The sequence below is a fragment of the Hyperolius riggenbachi genome, chromosome 3, assembly GCF_040937935.1.
Source record: "Hyperolius riggenbachi isolate aHypRig1 chromosome 3, aHypRig1.pri, whole genome shotgun sequence".
NCBI lineage: Eukaryota > Metazoa > Chordata > Amphibia > Anura > Hyperoliidae > Hyperolius > Hyperolius riggenbachi.
In genome coordinates, this window is record NC_090648.1 from 471,573,568 (window position 1) to 471,597,542 (window position 23,975).

The window sequence follows — 23,975 nt, forward strand, 5'->3', positions numbered from 1 at the left end:
AATTGTACTTTAATGAGAGGAGGGTCAGAACCTTTGTCAGTTATGTACAGCTGCTCATGTGCTAGAAACATTCCCTCTTATTTTCTTTGCATGGTGACAAAACAGAAAGTGTGCAAAGTTCTCTGCAGGTACAAAGACAGCAATAAAAAATCTGATGAGTTATAACTTCTGTGCTGTATCCAAATTTAAAGTAAACCCGAGATAAGAGTTTTATGAAGGCTGCCATATACGGTATATTTCCTTTTAAGCAATACCAGTTGCCTGGCTGTCTGGCTGATCCTCTGCCTCTAATACTTTCAGCCATAGACCCTGAACAAGCATGCAGCATATCAGGGGTTTCTGGCATTATTGTCAGATCTGACAAGATTAGCTGCATGCTGGTGTCTGGTATCATTCAGACACTATTGTAGCCAAATAGATCAGCAAGATTACCTGGCAACTAGTATAGTTTAAAAGGAAACAAATATGGCAGCCTCCATATGCCTTTTTACTACAGTTGTCACTCTCAACTCGGGTTCACTTTAACCACTTAACGACCAGCTAACACCGATAGGCAGCGCCTGGTCGTTAGTGGTATAGCATGGAAATGGCCGCTCGTACGAGCGGCCTTTCCATGCCAGTTCGCGGACGGTGCCGCACACGTAATGTAAACACGCGGCTCGCACATGTAATGTAAACACGCGGGGAAGAAATCAGCAGCGCCGTAAGGCAGATCGGCGATCCCCGGCCTCTGATTGGCCGGGGATCACCGGCATATGATAGGCTGAAGCCTATCCTACAATGCGCAGGACGGATATCCGTCCTGCGCCACCTAGGGAAAGGAGGGGAGGGAGGTAAGCGGAGAGAGGGCGGAAAACGCTGCGGAGGGGGGCTTTGAGGAGCCCCCCCCCGCTACTCACTAATGGCCGGCGGCGATCAGACCACCCCAGCAGGACATCCCCCTAGTGGGGAAAAAAGGGGGGAAGTCTGATCGCCCAGCCACAATCCTGATCGGTGCTGCGGGCTGTAGAGCCCACGCAGCACCGACCATTACAAACTACAGTGGTCCTTAAGTGGTTAACCTCCCTGGGGGTAGGATTATTTCTGGATTTTAGGGTCTTTTCTGGACGTTTCAGGCCCTAAAACCAGGAAAAAATCATGGTGCTAGTAAGCCAGCAGCAGCCCCTGCTCTCACTCACCTCCCTGGGCTCCAGCGCTGCAATTTTCCCTCCGTCCTCTGGGTTTCGCTGTAACTCTCCATGGAGAGGAGTAAGATTGGCTGCCTGCGTCTGGATCCCCCGGGAGATGTGTAAAAACACCCGTTGTGCTCCATTGCTCTGTATTGAGCTCCCGGCAGCTAGCCCGAGCGTAGCTCAGGATTACCGCCAGTGAGGTTAAAGCACACCTGAGAGTGAGATGGATCTGGAAGCTGACATATTTATTTCCTTTTAAACAATGCAAATTGTCTGGATGTCCTGCTGATAATCTGCGTCTAAAGGTGCCCATACATCAGATGATGTATGGGCAGATCCACCACGAGACAGATCTCTCTCTGATTGATTGAATCATTGAGAGATCTGTTGCCTGCCCATACACCACAGGCTGATACCTGATCAATTTTAGCATTAAATCTATCAGAAACCGTCCTAATGCTGCCACCTGCTGGGCTACCCCCCAAGTGTAAAATGCCCTCCCTGGTGCCTGTGCCCTGTATAATCTTACGTGTCCCACTGGCACGACTCCCACTGGCGTCCTACACTGTCACCACTGTGAGTTACCTCAAATGCCTTCCTGGGACATGTGAGACATGGGCACGGGCATCGAGGAAAGGGGGGGGGGGGACGTCACATTTTACAATTGGGGGGACTGGTGGTTGGTGGTCCGTTAGGTATGTTGGCCGCAATATCAAAGGCCACGCACCCCATCGAGCACTTTTGACTGTCATTTTCCAGCATGCGTTTGATTTTGGCCCAGAATCGATCAAATCATTGATTGGACGGACATATTACGCCACTGATTTTTATCTGATCCCATAAAATTATCAAATCGGATGGTTGATTGGATCGCAAAATCGGTAGATGTATGGCCACCTTAATACTTTTAGTCATAGACCCTGAACAAGCATGCAGATCTGACAAAAGTCCGACAAGATTAGCTGCATGCTTGTTTCAAGTGTGTGATTAAGACTGTACTGCAGCCAAAAAAATTAGCAGGACTGCTGGGAAACTGGTATAGTGTATAAAAGAAAATAAATATGGCAGCCTCGTAATCCCTCTAACTTTAGGTGTACACCTCTCAGGCCAGAGGCACCCCTCTGTAGTGTACGGATCCCAGTGATTTCTAGTACAAATTTTACAGACATCACCTTTGCTGAGACTGAGACCAGAAGTGCAGGAACAACGAGATGCTGGGAGGGGGCACTGCTGAATATGCAAATCATCCTTTGTTGTCGCTGATAGATAACCACACCTCCAGTACAGCTGGAATGCAATGATGTGTCATCTTGTTAATATCGCAGAGCCACAGTAATCCAACATGCATACAGACTGTTTCTCATTGATTGATCCTCATCAGTACATGGCATGGATAAATGTGGCACTATGGGGTAGGACTTGAAACGCCCAAAGTCACAGACTACCCAGACTACTACAATTAACAAGCTGACACATCATTGCATTCCAGCGGATCTGGAGGTGTGGTTAGCTTACAGGGACAACAAAGGATGATTTGCATATTCAGAAGTGTTGCATCGTGAAAGACATATGCTCACTTCATCCTTAACCTCCTTAGCGGTAACCCCGTGCTGGACACGGGGTAAGCCGCCGGAGGGTGCCGCTCAGGCCCTGCTGGGCCGATTTACATACATTTTTTGGCTGGACGCAGCTAGCACTTTGCTAGCTGCGCCAGTACACTGATCGCCGCCGGCCCGCGCCCGATCGCCGCAATCTGTTGCGGCACGCCCCCCCCCCCAGACCCCGTGCGCTGCCTGGCCAATCAGTGCCAGGCAGCGCCGAGGGGTGGATCGGGACTTCCTGATCGGAGATCGCCGAAGGCGATCGAAGCGGGCGGGGGGATGCCACTGAGCAGCGGCTATCATGTAGCGAGCCCTGGGCTCGCTACATGATTTAAAAAAAAATAAATTAATAAAAAAAACTGCTGCGCTGCCCCCTGGCGGAATTTTTCATACCGCCAGGGGGGTTAATTATCGCTAATATCTCCAGTTTTAAGAAGGTAATCTTTTGTTTTACACAACATTTTAGTAAGTGATTTTTTGGTCCTTTGTAGCCCCTCACACACGCCTAGAAGTTCTGGTTCACCATGAGCTTGCTGGGTAATCTGCAATGCTGGGTGGGGGGGGGGGGGGGGCGACAGCATTTTTGTTATTGTTTTCCTGTCTATATGAAGTGAAGTAATTCCTCACAATTCTCTCTCTCTTATATTACTCAACTGCATGAGAACAATCTATTTATATTGGCGGGGATGAAATCCTAAATATCGCCTCTCGTTACTAAATCTGTTTTGGACCAAACAGAAGGAATTGTGCAACCTTATGTTCTCAGTCTGACTGCTTGGATGGGGCCTTGAACAGCAGTTTTGTCACACGTCAGTACTAATTATCTTATTTGGGAACAGTCTTGGGCTGGGCATACATAGTCATCACAGCCCGATATGTTAATACATCACAGCCTGATATGCAGGGCCCTATTTACCATAAGGCACTGTAGGCGCATGCCTACAGGTGCCTTATGTGGCAGAGGCAGCTCCCCTCCCTACCCAAATGTCCCCTCTGTGAGCAGAGCCAGAGGGTGATGTCACTCACCACCGCAGGCACGTAGTGAGGGGTGGAGATCTGAGGCTTAATCAGTGCCTCCTGTGAAAGCGAGAGTAGCGTGGTGAGTGGTGTGGGTATTGCATCCGCCCCCCTCTGTCCCTGCACCGCACCAACCCCAGCGCAGATCAGCTGTACACTCTGCCATTTACCGCCTGCTCTTCTCATCTTGGTGGGCTTCCAGGCAATGTAAGGTGGTGACTCTGTTGTTTATAGCCCCAGATCGTGTGTAGCCTGTTTTGTAAGGTAACTAGGGCCACATACAGTATATCTTTATTATAATTGTTTTTACTATGATTCATTTCTGCAGAAATCTATGGACATTGATTTAACTGCTCGATTCAGAATCACCTTTATTTCTGCAATTCCGGGTACAATATGATCAGTTTGTGCAAAGTTCCAGTTCACCTTCTACAAATTCTGGTTCCAGTCGACCAAAATTTGTGTATTAATTGAAATTTCTGCTCCTCGCTACGCTTCACCAAATCTGGTCCAACTCCACCACAATGGTCAAGTGACATCAGATAGTGCTACAGAATTCACAGAGACTCTGCGTTTCCATACAAATGAATGAGCTGAAGGCTCTACTAACTGACTGACTAACTGAGCAGTCTCACTCTGTTGTGAAGACTCTTCGGGAGCTAGTATGGTTGGGGTGAGCCACCGAGAAAGTCCATAGGGAAATTCCCCTAACGTGATTGGATGGACAGCTCCCTCTCGAACCTCTAGGTTTCAGATTATTATTATTATTATTTATTGTATTTATAAAGCGCCAACATATTACGCAGCGCTGAACATTAGTTTAGGTTACAGACAATATTTAGGGGTGACATACAGCAAAATGACAATACAGGAATACAAGAAAGACCAGATCACTCAGCACAGTATGAGTACCAGGTAATGCTTAGTCAGTCACTGGATGGAGCATGGAGATTAGGCAAGTTAGGTACACTCAGATGCATAGCATGGGTTCACAGTAATGGAGGTGCATAATCAGGTAGGACACAAAAGGAGGAGGACTCTGCCCAAAGGCTCACAATCCAGAGGATAGGTTGTATAATTAGTGATGATCATACTCTGCTATTTAGGCTTACGTGAAATTTTGCATAAATGTTTGCAGTTATGGCCGTACGTAATTACGATTTGGACATTCCACGTGGAATTTTGCGTAATTTTGTGCCGCTTTTTGCAGTTAATAGCAAAGCCCCCATACATGCTGTTTTCACCAAAATTGCTATGTACTTTTTCAAAAAGGCTGTGTAGTTTTTGAGATAGTCGATTTAGAAAATGCAAAGGAAAAAAAGTTTTTTAAACTCAGAAAAATGTCAGTTTAAAAAAAAAATTCCTTTTGCGTTTTCAAAATTGACTATCTCAAAAACTACAAGGTCTTTTTGAAAATGTTTTTTGACTTGTTCCCACTCTCCTCACCTTAAAGAGGACCAGAGATGAAGCACTCTCTTTTATTTTACCTTATACATCAGTGGGAATATGACAGTGAACACCTAATCTGCTCTTTGTTTCATCGTTCTCTGTTTAATCTGGCTGTTATCACCTCTGATAAGAATCCCCGACTGAGCACTCAGTCTGGCATTGCTAAGGAAAGATTATAGCTGAGTCTGTCTTCTCTGGTGTCTTTTCAAGCCCAAGCCTGCCCCCTTGTGGCTCTGCTATAATGACTCAGCTATAATTATTCCCTGCAAAGCCAGACTGAATGCTCAGTCCGGGATTCTGATCACAGCTGCTAACAGACACTTTTAGCAGTGAAGATGAAACGGAGAGCAGGGTAAGTGTTTTCTCTAATGTTCTTACTGATATATATGGTAAAATACACAAGGGTGCTTCGTCTCTGGTTCCCTTTAACACACGTAGCAATTTTGGTGACAACAGCAAGTATGGGGGCTTTGCTCTTAACCGCCAAATTCGGGACAAAATTATGGAAAAATTATACGTAATTGTGAAATGACGTCTCCTGATTACGTTTACATACAAAAGGAATTACTATTTTTCCCAAAATTTTGCATTAACGATTTCACGTCATAATTGCAAATTACAATGCAAAATTACAATTATGAAAAATTCTTGCTCATCACTAGTAGTAATAATACACCCACACTAATCAGCCAGTTAGAATGTTTCAAGTTTTAGACTATTTGTGCAGGTCACAGGCCTTCCCAAGGGAGAAGATCGTCCTTAGCCTATAGAGAAGGTGAGACCGGGGGCCCTTATGGTGCAGGATCGTTACGATAATTGTGATAACAATTAATGTGGGTAGTGTATACTCACAAAGATGGGTTGCAATTATGCAACCACCGCAAATGCATGCAGAAAAGAACCGTTTCCACTCGGTATCCCAGAACCTTCTGGAACTGGGTGGTCGCTCTCCTCCTATAGTCCTGTCCACTGGTGGACGAAGCCGCCCAGTGGTAGGGATGTTGGGTACACAAGGAGCCACCCAAAAAATATATATTAGTGTTACAATATTGTAGTAGTAATAAAAGGAGGTATCTTACCTCCAATGAAGACTCACAAGGGTGGAAAAAAGGAGCATTTATTAAAAGAGAAAACGGTTATACTGTAGACAACGCGTTTCACAGGACACAGCCTGCTTCCTCAGGTCAATAAAACAGATAACCTTAACCAATAGCTGTGTAGTGCGGGAGGCATAGAAAAAACTTTTTCTATGCGCCCCCGCACTACACTACACTACTTTATTGACCTGAGGAAGCGGGCTGAGTCCCATGAAACGCGTTATCTACAGTATAACCATTTTCTCTTTTAATAAAGACTTTTTTTTCCACCCTTGTGAATCCTCATTGGAGGTAAGAGACTTTTATTACTACTATAATATGGTAACACTAATATATATATATTTTGGGCGCCTCCACCCAAGGTGCTTTACCTTATCAAGTTGTAGACGTTGCTGTGATTGGAGAGTTGGAGAAACAGAGTTCCCCATGGACTTTCTCACTGGGTCACCTCAACCATATTAGCTCCACTCTTGGAAGTAGGCAGCCGTGTTGTTCTATACAGTATACTGTTGTTCGCATTTCATTCTAACAAATGTCCTCTCATTTGTCCCCTTTGTCAGGAATCCCACCCACCATCTCTCCGCTGACCTCCCCCTGTCATTCCCCCATTCACGGCACACCGGCCCCCAGCCCCACGATAAAAACTGTGCCTGTGCAGTTCACAGACTCCTCCGAGGGCAGCCGGCTGGGCCTGAACCCGCACAAAGCCTTAACGTGTTCCAAGAGTGCGCCGGACATCCCCGACCCCGTCCCTGAAGACGCCACCGCTGTATGTAGCAGGTAATCACATGTATGTATTCATCCCAGTAGCAGGTGGGGGCTAGTACGAAGCTGTGTAACCGATAGCAACTACCACCAAACACTGGGGGTGGGGGGAGGTGCCTCGGTATTGCTAAATATTATCAGGTTATACTGACTAGTAATGTGGAATTAAAGGGAATCTGAAGTGAAAATAAACTTATGGTAAAATGATTTGTATGTGTAGTACTGCTAAGAAATAAAACATTATTAGCACATATATGAGTCTCATATTGTTTCCAGTGCAGGAAGAGTTAAGAAACTTCACTTGTTATCTATGCAAAAGAGCTTCTGTGTGGACAGCACTGTCTTTGGAAGCTCTTATCTCAACTGCCTCTCATTGTTTACTTTTGTTCATGGTTTTTCTGCAGAGAAAAGTTCAAAGGGTCATTAGCCTGCTCTGTGAAATCATTTAAAATGCCGAGTGTATTGTGGAAACTGCAATTATTAGAGAATGATGCAATGTTATAAAAAAAGCAGCTATATACCTGAAAATAAAAGTATGACAGTTTTTTTTGCTACTAATGTTCTATTAATTATCTGTATTACACAATCAATTAATTATATCATTTTATTTTTTTTGCTTCAGTGTCTCTTCAAGGCTACTCTCACACTAGATATGTTGTGTTGCGCATCCTAAAAACTAGCCTAACACAAAAAATATGTAAAGTCACTACTATGCCACCGATACAGTGCAGCATACAGTCCATAGACTTTATGCTTGCACCACGGGTGTTGCCTGGCAACTCACTGCATGCTGGTGGGATTCCAATGGAAATGGTCGCACCACACCGCAAGGGTGGCAGTGTGAAAGTCCCATTGAAATATAATTGCATCACGTTACTAAACATTAAAGGAGCCTAAAGGCCGATTGACCACTAGACAGATCTCTATCTGATCGGAGAGAGATCTGTTGGCTGCTCATACACCCCAAGCCAATTCCCGATCGGTTTCAGCATTAAATCTCATGGGAATCGGCCTTGTGACGCCACATCCGCTACCTCGCCACCCCCCGCGTTGTCCCCCCATGTAAAATGTTTCCTTCTGTGTCCATACCTGCCAACTTTTTGAGATGAGAAAGAGGGACGCCTAAGCCACACCCCTGCCACGCCCCTGATCACGCCCCCATCACACCTCAAATCACACATACGATAAAGATTTCATAAGAAAAATACGTTGTTTTATAATTCAAACCACACTGGTCCTTTCTATCTTGGTTCATTTTCCTTCATAGTAACATTTTACAATTAGTAATATATCAATTTAAAGGATGGGAATAAAGTTTAGAGTCAATCAACACACATCACACATTTTTTGTAGAAAAATATATATAATTACATAGAAAGAGGGACAAATGAGGAGGAAAGAGGGACAGGGGGACAGGGCTCTCAAAGCAGGACTGTTGGCGCTTTGAGTCCGCAAGGAGAAAAGCGCAATATAAATGTTATTTGTCTTGTCTTGTCTTGTCCCTCCAAAAGAGGGACAGTTGTGAGCTATGCCTGTGTCCAGTGCTGTATACTTTACCTGCCCATGCCTGCCCCTTGCTCCATCTTCCCAGACATGCTGCCCTGCATGGTTGCCGGTATATACGTGGTATGATGTCACACATGTGCCCACTTTACGCCGGCAACCACGTGGGGCGTGTGTATGAAGATGGAGCCACAAACAGGTCAGCTCTCTTACCGCCTGCTCTTCTCATCTTGGTGGGCTTCAGGCAATGTAAGGTGGTGACTTTGTAGTTCCAGATTGCTTGTAGCCTGTTTTGTAATGTAACTAGAGCCACATATATAATTATTATAATTGTTTTTATTATTAAAGTAGAGGGGGTCCACTCACCGGTACTAGGTTCATGTACATTTAGCTCTTTATGTGATATAAGAACATTAGGGCTGGGATTGAGGGTGTGGTCTGTGTTGAGGGGCGGAGTTTAGGGCACTAGAATCTCTGTGCCTACAAGCTCCAATGTAAATCCGGCCCTGCCTATATGCCAACAAGTCCGTAGATCTCTCCTATTGAAATTCAGTCGGACAAGTACATTGAAATTCAACTGACTCCTAATGAAATTCAGCTGGCACTACATCTTGCAGCATGCCCAACTGATACATGCGACCAACATTGGTCAGAAATTGGTCACATCGTTGATGGGGCATGCTCCTGGCGGCACTGATTTTTATTGAATCGGAGATTGGCCGCCAAGTCACCTGATGTATGGCCACCTTGAGGACCTGTTTCCATTTGAGTCGCACGCGGCGGCACTTCCAGGTTTGCGGGGACGCAGACGAATCCCATCAGCCGTGCCATGCACGGCTATGGGATTCGCAGCCTTCCGCAGCATTTCGGATGGAGATGCCAGCTGAATTGCTAGCGCAAGCGATTCGGCCGGCGGAGCTATTGATCCCTATAGCAGAGTTTCCCCACGCGATTTGCCTGCGGGGGAAACTGCGGATTCGGCGCGGAAACCACGCAAATGGAAACGGGCCCTTAGTATTACACACGGCCTGGCTTGTAGTGAAAAAGGGCCCTCATTCAAACACAGAACATTTATATCGCACTTTTCTCCTGTCAGACTCAAAGCGCCAGAGCTACAGCCACTAGGACGCGCTCTATAGGCAGTAGCAGTATTAGGGAGTTTTGCCCAAGGTCTCCTAGTGAATAGATGCTGGCTTACTGAAAAGGAAAAGCTGAGATTCGAACCCTGGTATCCTGCATCAGAGGTAGAGCCCTTAACCAGTACACTATCCAGCCACACTGTATAACTTAGAGGATTGCCAAATCATCTCTTTAAATACACCTCTAAGTTATACAGGTTCCAGGACTACGTACACAAAATCAGTACCTAGACTGCATTTGATCAGCCGCAAGACCTGTATAACTCATATATGTCCATATTTAAAGGGATAAGTTGGAAACACTGTCCTCATTGAGAAAAGTGCAGTGGTGTTTTTGACGATAGCACGTTGGTTTATGGGAAATCTTTAGTGCTTTCTCACTAAAGATTACCCCATAACCACTGTGCTATTTGCAAAAATTCTGCAGCACCTTTTTTCAATGGGGTCAGAGCCTCCCAAAGGAACAGAGCCTAAGTATATTATATGCGAACTCTAGTATAATGTTATATGACTAGAGCTTCAATTTATCAAGCATTACCGCATTCGGTAATGCTGAAAAGAGCTAATTATTTCGGAGCATTTTGTAAAGTGTCAATTCATCAAGGCATGTGGTTAAGCCCGGTATCATGTTCAATAATTACCGGCAGCTGTGGTATGTCGAAAACTGCGTGGAGGCTGTAAAGGGAGCCTTGACTCACGGATGCAGAGAGGGATAACTATGATTGACAGGCGCAGAGGGAAACAGTAAATTCGGGCGCCTGAGGCTAGTGGACAAATCGGGCGCCGCCATTCACTCCTATAATAAATATCGTTTAATGGGCGCCCGATAGGAAAAAAGGGCTCCGGAGAAAACTAACGTTTTAAAAGCGGCGCCCGGAGACTTAATGTTTTATTACTGTTTCTCATGATTACACATTATTTAATGATTTATACATGTTTAAATATTATTTTTAAACGAAAACCAGTACAATATTTTTCCCAAACATTATTTTTAAACGAAAAACATTACTTTTTTTTTTTTTACATTATTTTTAAACGAAAAAAATTACAGGGGGGGTCTTAGGTTTAGGCACCAACAGGGGGGTCTTAGGTTTAGGCACCAACAGGGGGGTCTTAGGTTTAGGCACCAACAGGGGGGTCTTAGGTTTAGGCACCAACAGGGGGGTCTTAGGTTTAGGCACCAACAGGGGGTCTTAGGTTTAGGCACCAACAGGGGGGTCTTAGGTTTAGGCACCAACAGGGGGGTCTTAGGTTTAGGCACTAACAGGGGGGTCTTAGGTTTAGGCACCAACAGGGGGGTCTTAGGTTTAGGCACTAACAGGGGGGTCTAGGGGTTAGGGGTAGGTACAGGGAGGGTTACTTAGTAATTTTTTTTTTTAAAACGTTATTATGCGTTTCATTATTTAAACGAAAGATTAACGGTTTTACAATTGCCGATTTAATACACATTATTTAATGATTTATAACGTTTAAAAACATTACTTTTAAACGAAATACATTTTTAAACGTAATCCATGTTTATCGTTAAAAACCCGGCGCCCTTTTTTCCCATCGCCCCTTTTTAACGTACGCGGCGCAGAGAGCCAATAGCATCAGCCTCTGTCTCCTGCAAGTCCCTGTGATAAGACGCGAAGGTCGAGCTTTTCTACCCCACAGGCAGCGCAGGAGAGTTTCAGAAGAAAAGAGGTTCCCCCTGCAATTTCTGTTGGAAGATGCAGAGTAGCTAGTGGGGAAATTACCTAAGCATGGCATGTATAATTTCTTTCGGAAGTTCATCTAAGCTGTGGCAATTAAATAAAATGTAAGAAAGATTAATGGAGAGATTTAGAGCGAGCAGAGGCAGTATAATAAACATGTACATTCCTCTTGCTATTGTAACCTCACTGCACACAACAGAGACAGCTCCACACTTTTCTGCTGTTACCGAACAGGTTTTTGTGAATTGAAGCCATGGGTTTCTTTAAATTACTGAACTTCTGCCACACCTGTGAAAATATTGATGAATTAGCAAAAAAAAGTCTAAAATACTGAATGCGGTATTTTCCCAACTTTTTTTTTTTTCAAACAGCCTTTGATGAATTGAAGCCTAGATAGGGAAAATGTATATGACTAGGTAGGGAAACAGTATTCAGACCTCAGGTCACTTCACAGCAGGCAGCTAAAGTAACGCTGTTTGTCTCAGGTAACGCATCGCCATCTCTAGCATGCAGTAATAAATCTTAGCCTCTCTCCTCTATTGCAGCTGCGGCCGGCCGTACAGCCAGGTGAATCCAGCAGAGAGGACATCGGACAGCACGGAAGTGGTCCATTCCCAGAGCAGGGCAGGTATGGATCTGTGTCTGAGGGGTCCTGTTGGTGGCATATTTAGGGTTAGAGCAATAGAGAGACCAATGTTGGGTGGGTGAGGTTTTACTACTGCAAAACAAAATAATAGGTCACTTTTATTAAAATAAAAAGTAAGACACCCTGGGAGCCTCTTACTATAGCTAAAAGGGAGCATGATTATTTTTACTATTTAACCCTCCTGGCGGTTTATCAAAATCCGCCAGGGGGCAGCAAAGCCATTTAAATTTTTTTTTTTTTCATGTAGCGAGACAACGTCTGCTCAGCGGCATCTCCCCAGCCCCTCAAAGAACGGGATCTCCTGGAGGGCTTCCCCCGTCGCCATGGCGACGGTCGGGATGACGTCACCAACGTCGTGACGTCAAAGGGGACTCCAATTCACCCCACAGCGCTGCCTGGCACTGATTGGCCAGGCAGCGCACGGGGTCTGAGGGGGGGGGGCCGCGGCGCGACGAATAGCGGCGGAACCGCCGGCGATCACATTGCACATGCAGCTAGCAAAGTGCTAGCTGCGTGAAGCAAAAAAAAAAAAAATATGCAAATCGGCCCAGCGGGGCCTGAGCGGTGCCTTCCGGCGGCATAGCCCGAGCTCACCTCGGGCTTACCGCCAGGAAGGTTAAAGAGACACTGTAATGGAAAAAAACAGCCCCTGGGGGTAGTTATCTTGTGAGGGGGTTTCCTCTGGATCCTAAGGAGGCTTCACCCGTCCTCCTTTCTCCCTCCCTTCCAGCGCTGGCTCCTTGGAAACCGCAGCCACAGGCACATTAGTGCCTGCAATATTTAACTTCCCTGGCTCCAGCATAAGTGAAGTAGAGCGGACCTGATCGGGTTCGTCTGTTTATGCTTCAGTCCGAACGGAAAGCTACTACTGTGCCTGAGCTGTATCGCGGTAGCCAAATAATTACCTCTCCGGTGTTCATTAGGATCCAGAGGCTTGCCCCTCCCGAGGTAAGTACCCTCCAGGTGGGGGTTTTTTAATTACAGATTTTTTTTAAGACTTCTTCAATTGTACTTTATTGAAAGTATCAGTGAAGTTGACCTGTAAGGAACACCTGCAAAATGAGGGTTATTTATCTAGACCAGGGCTGTCCAACTCTGGTCCGTGTCAATGCTTAAGATGGACAGAGAAATGGAGACATTTGTTCTACCTGATGGACAGGGCCAGTTCTAGACTTTTTTGCTGCCTGGGGCAGACTTATGAGGCTGCCCTTCCGTTATCCTATTGTCACTCTTATTGTCGTGTGCCTAATTTTAATCTACCATAATACCCACTCACTTAATTTGATATTCTCTGTTCCCTCCCCACTCCTTCCTCATATTGTGCCCATATAGGGCTTGATTCACTAACCGGCGCTAATTGTTAGCGCCGGAGTAAAAAAGAGTTTTCTGGCGCTAAGCCGGTTAGTGTGCCTTATCACTTAGTAGGCACAAACTACAGCGCTAACCTTATCTGAGGTTAGTGTGCCTTATCTGAACTTAGTGCCCCTTAAGTAGCTTTGTGCACACTAAATAGCTTTGTGCACACTAAAAGATGCATAAAGCGACAGCGCACACTGCAGATAAGGCACACTAACTCAGATAAGGCACACTAACTCAGATAAGGCACACTAACCTCAGATAAGGTTAGCACTGTAGTTTGTGCCCACTAAGTGATAAGGCACACTAACCGGCTTAGCGCCGGTTAGTGAATCAAGCCCATAGTATGCTAAGTAAAATCAGTTCATTAAAAGTGTATTATTGAGCATTATGAGGCTAATTTAAAGGACCACTATCGCGAAAAAGTAGGAAGTTAAAATCTGACAAAACCGACAGGTTTTGGGCCAGTCCATCTCCTCGTGGGGGATTCTCAGGGTTTTCTTTGTGTTCAACAGCATTTCCTGAACAGCAGTTTAACTGCCAAATAGTACGATGCCAGCCTCCCTATTCACTTGCCCACTATTTTGTCAGTTAGACTTTGCAACTGCTGTTCAGGAATTGCTGTTGAAAACAACAACAAAAAACCCTGAGAATCCCCCACGTGAAGTGATGGACTGGCCCAAAACCTGTTGGTTCTGTCAGATTTTAACTTCCTACCTTTTTCGCAATAGTGGTCCTTTAATACACTTACAAGAACATGTATAATACAATGATCCCCTGGCTGGACAAGATCCTGGAGGCTGGCAGCTCATTACTGATTGCACAGAGACAGTTGATGATCAGATGTCATGTAATGAGCACCTGTCTCCAGCACAGAATCCCCATGACTTGCAGGACATTACTGACTACATGGGGTTTCTGCCCAGTCAGTGATCTGGTTAGGCCTGGTACACGCATCCAATTTTGATAGGCAAATGAATGGCCAATGTTACCACTTCCATGAAGCATGAGAGCCATACAATATGTTCATAGTATTCAAAGTCTGTTGGACCTCATACTACATGCAAGTGGTAAAATTGGCCAATCAAAATTGGATGTGTTTATGCACCTTTAAACCGACCAGGGAATCTTCCATTGAAAAAAAAATCCTCTGTTAGGAGTTCTCATACCGCCCTATTAATGTTCGCAGATCTCAGCAGATTTCTTCCAACATTCACAGTTGGCGATGGCGCTTTTGTTGTAGATGACCCGGCACACACCACCTCCGACTATGACAGCACGCACGAGACCAACAACAGCGACAGCAGCGACATTGTACAGAACGACGATGAGGGGGATGGGACACAGTCTAGAAAGGGCTCTGTCTGTCGGACGTATCGACCGGATAACATCGATCTTCACACGCTGATGACAACGACAGAGGTGAGCGGTCCTAAGGATCTTTTGCTTAACCACTCACGTTGTCAGATTGGTGTAATATGATTAGCCAGTGTATGAAGAGGGGTGTGGCTGATTGTGGGGTGTTGGATTCAGGGATGAGAATTGAGGCTTATAGTACAGTTGGGCATGTTTTGTCAAATTGGTGGAAGCTGATTGGCCTGTGTATGGACAGGGGTGTGGTGAACTGTACATCAGTGCATGGGGTGTCTGGTTTGATTTGTTTGATTAGCTGATAGCCTTTCAAAGCTCTGATTTGCTGAGATCACATCCTGCTGTAGCATGTGAAAAACAAAGAATATTGAGAGCCCCAATAGTGCAATGTGTCAATCCAACTGGTAAATTGAGTAAATATATGAGAGAACACTCACAAAGATGGGTTATCTCTGGAGATAAGACCCAACCCCACTTGGGTTTAAAATGGCACTCTCCGTAGAGGTGGAAAAATGGGGTAACACCCCTCCACCAAGTGTGCAAACACACAATCAACAAATGTTCAAACAGAGGTGCCAGGTAAGGATAAGATGATTAAAGAACATTTAAAAGGGAGGTAGTGATGGACATACCTTCCACAAGCAGACTCATGGTCAGTTTTCACTGAAAAAAATATATCTTTATTCAAACTTCGGAAGATTTGCAACACGTTTCATGGGTAGCATCCCGCTTCATTAGGCAGTACAAGGAGTTGGGAGGAACAAATATACATGCTAGGAACTTGTATATATCATAAGAATCAATATAAAAACAGTAAACTCTATAAAATTAACATTCTCTAATACATATTTTATAGAATAATGTAATTGACCGTGAGTCTACTTGTGGGAGGTACGTCCACCAGACTCCAAACCATAAGAGATTTACATATCTATCACCTGACCAAACTGATCACATGCTTCTCCAAGAGTTCTCCTAGACATGCCCATTACTAGTCATGTAGGGATAGGGTTGTAGTGGACTGTACATCAGTGTATGGGGTTTAAGATTGGTCGATGTTGATTTGTCATGTATGGATAGGGGTCTGGTGAACAGCACATCAGTGTATGGGGTGTCAGATTGGTGGATGGTGATTGGTCATGTATGGACAGGGATGTGGTGGACTGTACATCAGTGTATGGGGTGTCAGATTGGTGGATGTCGAATGGTTATGTATGGACAGAGGTGTGGTGGACTGTACATCAATGTAGAGGGTGTCAGATTGGTGGATGTTGGTTGGCCATGTATGGATAGGGGTGTGGTGGACTGTAAATCATTGTATGGGTGGTGGGTAGTGATTGGTCAGTGTTGGACAAGGGTGCTGCCGATGGTACAAGCCTGTATATTTATTTTTCTCCGGTCCACTGCACACAGGAGAAGCCCATCCTGGCTCCGGAACCCCTGGTTATGGACAATCTGGAGGATCTGTTGGGGGAGGTGAACAACTGGAACTTCCCCATCTTTGACTTAGTGGAGATGACAGGTCAGAAGACCGGCCGGATCCTCAGCCAGGTACTTTTCCTCAGGCAGAGTCCATGTAGGCGGGGCACAGACTAAATGTGAGAATATTGCAGTATATAGAACAGACAGTCTGGGAAGCAGGAATGTTTTCATATTTGGGTGAAGATTCCCCCTGGTAGATTTCTGTTGGTATTGGTTAACCTGCTTCAAGAAGAAGGAGGTTTTCAATTCCTTTGTTGGTTGAAGTAGCCTATAAGTGGGAGAAATTGGGGGAGGAGGGGGAGGTCTTCATGTTAGTGCTGTTGAACAGACAGTTACTGGTGTTCTGCAGTCATTTGACAAGCGGTGCAGGAGGAGGAGAGGTTAACCTGACAGATGTAAGTTAAATTAAGGTAGCTTAGCCATACACTGGAAGATGGCTACCTGACATGCCCAAACGATAGATCTCACCCTTCACCTATTCCTACCACAAACTGCAATTAAATTTTTAATAGATTTCGGCTTAAAATCTACTAAAAATGTATGAAGTCACTGGAGCATGGTCAGTTGACAGACCCCCCCCCCCCCCCAGGTCTCCCCCCCCCCCCATCTGGAGATCCTGCAGAGAGCACTCACCGGTCTGCAGGTGTGCTCCCTACTGTGTCCTTCTGTCTCCATACCCTGCGGGGCACCCGTTCTTTGTGACCTGGTGGTATGTGTGTAGCATGCTGTCGTGAACATGCTGCCAGTGGTGATGGAGACAAAAAGACACAGGAGGGAGTGCACCAGTGGACATGGGAGTGCACCCCACTGCCAACACTCTGCAGGGACCCCGGGGAGCACTGTGAGATGGGTGGATACCTGGGGTATCCATGAGCTTGCTGTCGATGTACCAACACTACCACTGCGCCCCCACCGCCTTTTGAGCGAGGTATTAAAAATGCATGAAACCGGTGAGGAGCAGGGTCAGCTGATAGCAAACACTCCCCCCCCCCCCTCCATCTTTACCCCTAATCAATAATAGTGCCCTTCCAGGGCCCCTGCAGAGTACTCACAGCAGTGGAATGCAGTTAAGAGCCTTACTTACGTGGGAGTTTCTTCCAGCCCCAAGAAGTCTATCCAATCCAGCAGTACAGCTCTGTTGTCATCCAGGGTACCACTGTCACTCGAAGATAGACAGATACGAAGAAGGAAGGTCTGCACCTGTCCAGGGTTCCAAATCTTTATTTAGGACGTATCCAATATAACAGACACGGGTACAGGCATCAAATAACTGACATGTTTCGAGCTACACTAGCTCTTAATCATAGCTCAGCTAGTGTAGCTCGAAACATGTCAGTTATTTGATGCCTGTACCCGTGTCTGTCATATTGGATACATCCTAAACAGGGCTGGGCCGAGGCATAGGCTGGAGAGGCTCCAGCCTCAGGGCGCAGTGTAGGAGGGGGCGCAGAATTCATTCAGCTGTCATTCCTAATTGTGTTTGAAGCAGAAAGAAATAAGAAAAGGGGATACATGGCAGTGACTGCAAGCCATATAACTAGATATTAAGTTGTTGGGGAGGTTATGGGCCCTGTGGCGCCTCTTAGTCTAATAGCAATCAGTGTGTGATGGCTGGGGTGGCAGGGATGGAGGGGCGCACTTTGGTGTCTCAGCCTTGGGTGCTGGAGGACCTTGTCCCGGCTCTGATCCTAAATAAAGATTTGGATCGCTTCTCGGCCTTTTGGCTAAGATCAAGTGTAGTATCTGTTCTTGAAATTTTTGGGGGGACCTGGAAGGATGGCACTGTGGCAGGGTGTCCTTCCTGGTCGTAATTCCCAGGGATTGATTGAATGGAGCTATACCATGGTCGAGGCTGAATGGCTGAGGGCTTTGCTTAGGCGTACTGCCCCTGGAAGTGGCGCTCCAGGTGCACCTGAAAAAACCTGAGATGTGGCAGATCTCAGGCGGAAGTAGGGTGCTTTGGTCTGTACTGCCCATATGCATCGCCAACTAACGCAGCTCCCCGGCCTTTTGGCTAGGGAGAGTGCGGAATTTTTATCACTCCGGCCGCAAGGTCGGGGCCAGCTTGCTGGCACGGGGACTTCGGTTCCCAGGGGACTTCGGTTCCCACCCGGCTCCCCCTCGGGGGAGCCACCCGGACCATGTGGGATGCCACATGGCCAGGCCCTTTGGGTAACCACTGGGCACAGTAGGGGTCCTCCTCGGAGGACTCCAGGATCCCCCAACCCCTCGGGTGTTGGAGGATGCCACCCCCTGAGCCGATGGCAAAGGGGGAAGGTTCCCTTCGGGGAACAACCGGAAGGGCCCTGCTGTATTGTGGGGTCCGTGGCTACTCGTGCACGTTTTGTGGGGGTGCTTTAGGGCACTCACGCTTTTTCCGTGCACGGGGCTAATAGCCTTGCTGACCGGGACTCCTGTTGCATGCAACAGGAGCCAAGACAAGCTAAAAAAAAAAAAAAAAAAAAAGATTTGGAACCCTGGACAGGTGCGGACCTTCCTTCTTCGTATCTCTGTGGGACTTGCTGACCTGGTCGGCCGTCTCAGGGACCGGTGGGTTGTAGCAGTGTTCACAGACAAATCTACATTACCACTGTCACTATCGTAAACGATTGCTGACCCCAACCGTGTCGCAGGCCTTCCCGCATGCATGCATGCCTCCTGTGGTTGCTCTCCCATGGCCTAGACTAGAGCATTCTCTTACGCTTCAGCAACACAAGAGAAGAATGCTCTTAGCAACAGAACAATCATGAGAGGCAAGCATGCACAGAAGCCCGCGACCTTGCTGGGGTTCAGTCATCTTACGGAGGTGACAGTGGCAGCCTGGAGGATAGCGGAATTTCAGCACTGGAGTGGATAGACGTCTAGAGGCTGGCAGACGTCCCACATAAGTAAAACTTCACTTCCCTATTTCAGCTTATGTATCCTTTAAAAAGCTTCTAAGGGTAACAATGGTTAATTTGCATATATTCAGCAGTGTTGCTCTGGGAGACATCTCAAGCTCACTTCAACCTGAATTATCGCAAATTCTTTCCGTTTTAGGAAAGCAAACTTTTGTTTTTCTTAACATCTTAGTAAGGGGGCTTTTAGGACCATTGTAGTCCCTTACACACTCCAATGAGTTCTGGGTCACCATGAGCTTGCTGGTTAGTCTGTGCCTCTCGGATTCACAAGCCCTACTCCATAGAGCCAAATTAATCCATGCCGTGCACTGATGAGGATCAAACAATCCGAAACAGTCTGTATGCATGTTGGATTATTCTGGCTCTGTACAAATTAACAAACTGACACATCATTGCATTCCAGCGGTTCTGGAGGTGTGTTTAGCTTCTAAGGGTAACAATGGTTAATTTGCATATATTTAGCAGTGTTGCTCTGGGAGACATCTCAAGCTCACTTCAACCTTAATTATCGCAAATTCTTTCCGTTTTAGGAAAGCAAACTTTTGTTTTTCTTAACATCTTAGTAAGGGGGCTTTTAGGACCATTGTAGTCCCTTACACACTCCAATGAGTTCTGGGTCACCATGAGCTTGCTGGTTAGTCTGTATCCTTTAAAGGGACTCCGAGCAGTGCAGAAACTATGGAAAGATGCATATCATTTTAAAGCTCTCTTTCTCCTCTTTCCAATGATATATAAACCGCCGCCCTGCGCCTTTTAGTTTTCGCTATTTTCGCGATCGAAATTAGATCGAAATTAGAAAACTAAAAGGCATAGGGCGACGATTTAGGTGTCGCCAGAAAGAGGAGAAAGAGAGCTTTAAAATGATATCCATCTTTCCGTAGTTACATTGTATTACACAGGGCAACTTTTTCTGCTGAATGGAGCTGCTGACTTTGAGAAAAAGTCGCCCTGTGTAATACAATATAACTATGGAAAGATGGATATCATTTTAAAGCTCTCTTTCTCCTCTTTCTGACGACCCCTAAATCGTCGCCCTACGCCTTTTAGTTTTCTCTATTTTCGCGATCGAAATCGCAGCCGCGGCAATTTCAATCGCGAAATTAGCGAAAACTAAAAGGCGTAGGGCGGTGATTTCTATATCATTGGAAAGAGGAGAAAGAGAGCTTTAAAATGATATGCATCGTTCCATAGTTTTTGCACTGCTCGGAGTCCCTTTAACCAGTACACTATTCAGCCACTGCTACGCTATTAAAGTGGCATTTACCTGTATCTGGTGGCAGTTTGTATAGTGTTGATATACTGTGCCTCATCAGTCTTTCCCTTGAATATTCCCCCTCAAACATTGAGTGCTGTTTTGTACATGAAGTGTTCTGCTTCTGAATTGGAAGACTTGGACCACAAAGGCATCTTTGTCTCTTATCTCTCTCTTATCACCATCTAAACTTTTAAAATGTCCATCTGGAAAGAAATACAGTGCTGCTGGAGGTTGAGAGGGAGGCCAGCCCTTTATAAAGAATATCTCTCTACCCACTTCAAAAGCTTTTATTTTCTGTAAACGGCAATGGGGGAAGTAGATGATTAAATCAGTGTCTTCAGACACAATCCTCTAAAATAATTATGCAAGTGATCTCCAAGAGGTACTGAAAACATTTCCATGCTAACTACCTAAGAGATGCACAATATCTTTTTCCATTGCAAGCGAATCTTTCTGTGGTAGAAAGGATAGAAATAAAAGGACGGGAGGAGACTGGGAGCCCAATCTGGTGCAGTATCATAAGGCAGTGATTGATGACAACTGTAGAAGTGTCAGATATACTCACAATGGTATAGATTGCAGAAGGCAACCACTCAGCTTCGCATGTGGGGAAGTACCATCCCCACTCGGCCTTGTGTCCGGGTATATGCGGCCGCTGCTCCTTAAAGTGAACCAGAGGCGAAGCATCCTCATGTATTTTATTATATATATCAGTGGGGACATTAGAGAAAACACCTACCCTGCTCTTTGTTTCATTCTTCACTGTTCAGCTTGCTTGTTAGCAGCCCTGATAAATCACCTACTGAGCATTCAGTCTGGCTTTGTTCAGGAATCATTATAGCTGAGTCTGTCTTCTCTGATGTCTTTTCAAGCCCAAGCCTGCCCCCTTGTGGCTCTGCTCAGGAATCATTATAGCTGAGTCATTATAGCAAAGCCAGACTGAATGCTCAGTCAGGGATTTTATCAGGGCTGAAACAAGCAAGCTGCACAGTGAAGGATGAAACAGAGAGCAGGGTAGGTGTTTTCTCTAATGTTCCAACTGATATATATGGTAAAATACATGAGGGTGCTTCATCTCTGGTTAGGATCCACCTTCCGGGGTGGTGACCGCTGAGATCGGGGTAAGGCGTAGACAGAATGGGGTAGGAGGCACCCAAGGTGCTCGTGACACCATATGTATCTTATACTCAAAGGGGATGGTTCTGTAACTTGACATATACTGATACAAATTCAAATAGTGTATAAGGTCCTACCTTAATAAGTAGACCATCGATAAGGTAAAAAAACGTAAACTTTTTATTGGCACTAGTGACAACGTGTTTTGCGGTAACCCTCTTCCTCAGGTCGAATATCGTGCCTAGTTTGAGTCCCTGTAAACTGTGGCGCGATTCTTTCAAGTCTTTCCTATCTCGTATCGTGTGACTACAGCTTGCTAAATCTGGAACTCTGAGTCCCCCTGGAAAAGTCTTGCAGAATTTTTGATTCTCACTACAAGGGATGAGCAGAAATTACGCCTATGCGTAATTACGTATCGTAATTCGCATTTACTTATCATAATTCACATTTACACATCAAAATACGCATTTACGCATCGTAATCGTAATGCAAAATTTCGAGGAAAAACATAATTTTGTATGCAATTTTAAGCACTCGTAATTACGCATGAATTTTGTGCTGACTTAACAATAAGTCCCTGTGCAACGCTATAGCCACCAAAATTGCTACATATGTTAAAGGGATACTTAAGTCTGCGGCCTTCTTGCCGCAATAGTTGCATAGGGGGTGCTATTGTGGCTGGGAACGCGAACAATCACTTGCGTTCCCATGCCTGTCGGCCGGTGACGGCGAAACCGGAAGTCGTCGCCGGCTGGTCCAGGAGCATCGGAGCGGAGCTGCGAGGGCACCGATCAGCTGCAGGGGGCTGAGGGACGCCCCAGGTGAGTTAATCTCATTTTTTTGCCCAGACTTAAGTATCCCTTTAAGGAGGATAGTGGGTACAAGTCAAAAAAAAAAAGAAAAAACTATTTCAAAAAGACCTTGAAGTTTTGGAGAAAATCAATTTTAAAAATACATAGAAAATGGTTTTCAGGCCCCCTGCACACTGCGATTCTGATTTGCGATTCCGATTTTCCCTGGATGGTATTAAAACAAAAATAAAAATGCAGCATGCAGTACCAATTAAAAATTGTAAATCGGAATCGCATGTAGTTTGCAAGAGGCCTTAAACTGTTGTTTTTTTTTTTTTTTTAGTTTAAAAAACATTTTTAACCACTTCAGCCTTCAGTCGTTTTCACTTTATGCATCCGAGCAATGTTCACATCCCATTCATTAGCCTATAACTTTATCACTTCTTATCACAATTAACTGATCTATGTCTCGTTTTTTCTGCCACCAATTAGGCTTTCTTTGGGGGGAAAAAAGGAAAAAATTCATTATTTCTCAGTTTTCGGCCATTATAGTTTTAAAATAATACATGCCTCTATAATTAAAACTCACGTATTGTATGTGCCCATTTCTCCCGGTTATTACACCGTTTAAATTATGTCCCTATCACAACGTATGGCGACAATATTTTACTTGGAAATAAAAGTGCATTTTTTATGTTTTGCATCCATCACTAATTACAAGCTTATAATTTAAAAAAAAAATAGAAATATTCCATGTTTACATAGATATTTAAAAAGTTTAGACCCTTAGGTAAATATTTATGTGTTGTTTTTTTTAATTGTAATGTTTTTTTTTTAATTATTAAACATTTTATGTGGGTATTTTTTGGAGGGTGGGATGCAAATCAATTTTTTTTGTACATATAGGTCTATTTTTTATTTATTTTTTTGCATTTTCATGCAGTTAGCTTTTTGGCCACAAGATGGCAGCCATGAGTTTGTTTACAATGACGTCACTCTAAGCATAACACGGACGCTTAGAGTGACGTCGGGAGAAATAGGAACAAAAAAACCTCAGCTTCCGTGCGAAGCTGATGGTTTTTCTCGGGGGGAGAGCAATCAGTGATCGCGCACCATAGCCCGATTCACTGATTGCCTGGCTAGCGAACGCGCGATCGGCAGCGGGGGCGCGCGGGAGCGCACATGGCCTCCTGGGCGTAGCTAGTACGAAGCTGATGGTTTTTCTCGGGGGGAGAGCAATCAGTGATCGGGCACCATAGCCCGATTCACTGATTGCCTGGCTAGCGAACGCGCGATCGGCAGCGGGGGCGCGCGGGAGCGCACATGGCCTCCTGGGCGTAGCTAGTACGTCCAGGAGGCCAAAGTAGTTAAAACTTCTTAAAAATGACAAGGGTTTTTTTTGAGAAAAAAATTGATAAACTTATTTTGACTTGTACCCACTATTCTCCTTAACATATGTAACAATTTTGGTAGCAATAGCGTGTATGGGGGCTCTGCTATTCACCGCCAAAGTCGGCACAAAATTACGTGTAAATTACACATAAATTCATGTGCAATTACGAATGCTTATACAAAGTCAATTGAATTAACAATTCGTAATTACATGTAGGCGTAAATG

The 23,975-nt window shown here is 45.2% G+C and overlaps 1 protein-coding gene and 1 pseudogene across 13 annotated transcripts in view; both read left to right on the top strand.

The window, feature by feature from the left end:
* Positions 1–23,975, top strand: part of PDE3A (phosphodiesterase 3A) — a 454,279-nt gene that overhangs the window by 388,601 nt on the left and 41,703 nt on the right. For 10 of the 13 annotated variants that reach the window (XM_068278006.1, XM_068278001.1, XM_068278005.1 and 7 more), the window contains 4 exons: positions 6,897–7,116; positions 11,986–12,068; positions 14,632–14,864; positions 16,227–16,364. In XM_068278006.1, the coding sequence (XP_068134107.1) occupies positions 6,897–7,116; positions 11,986–12,068; positions 14,632–14,864; positions 16,227–16,364 (674 nt within the window). The remainder of the gene's footprint in view (positions 1–6,896; positions 7,117–11,985; positions 12,069–14,631; positions 14,865–16,226; positions 16,365–23,975) is intronic. The other 3 variants (XM_068278003.1, XM_068278014.1, XM_068278002.1) reach the window with 2 other exon arrangements.
* LOC137564543 (U2 spliceosomal RNA) lies at positions 18,000–18,201 on the top strand (annotated as a pseudogene).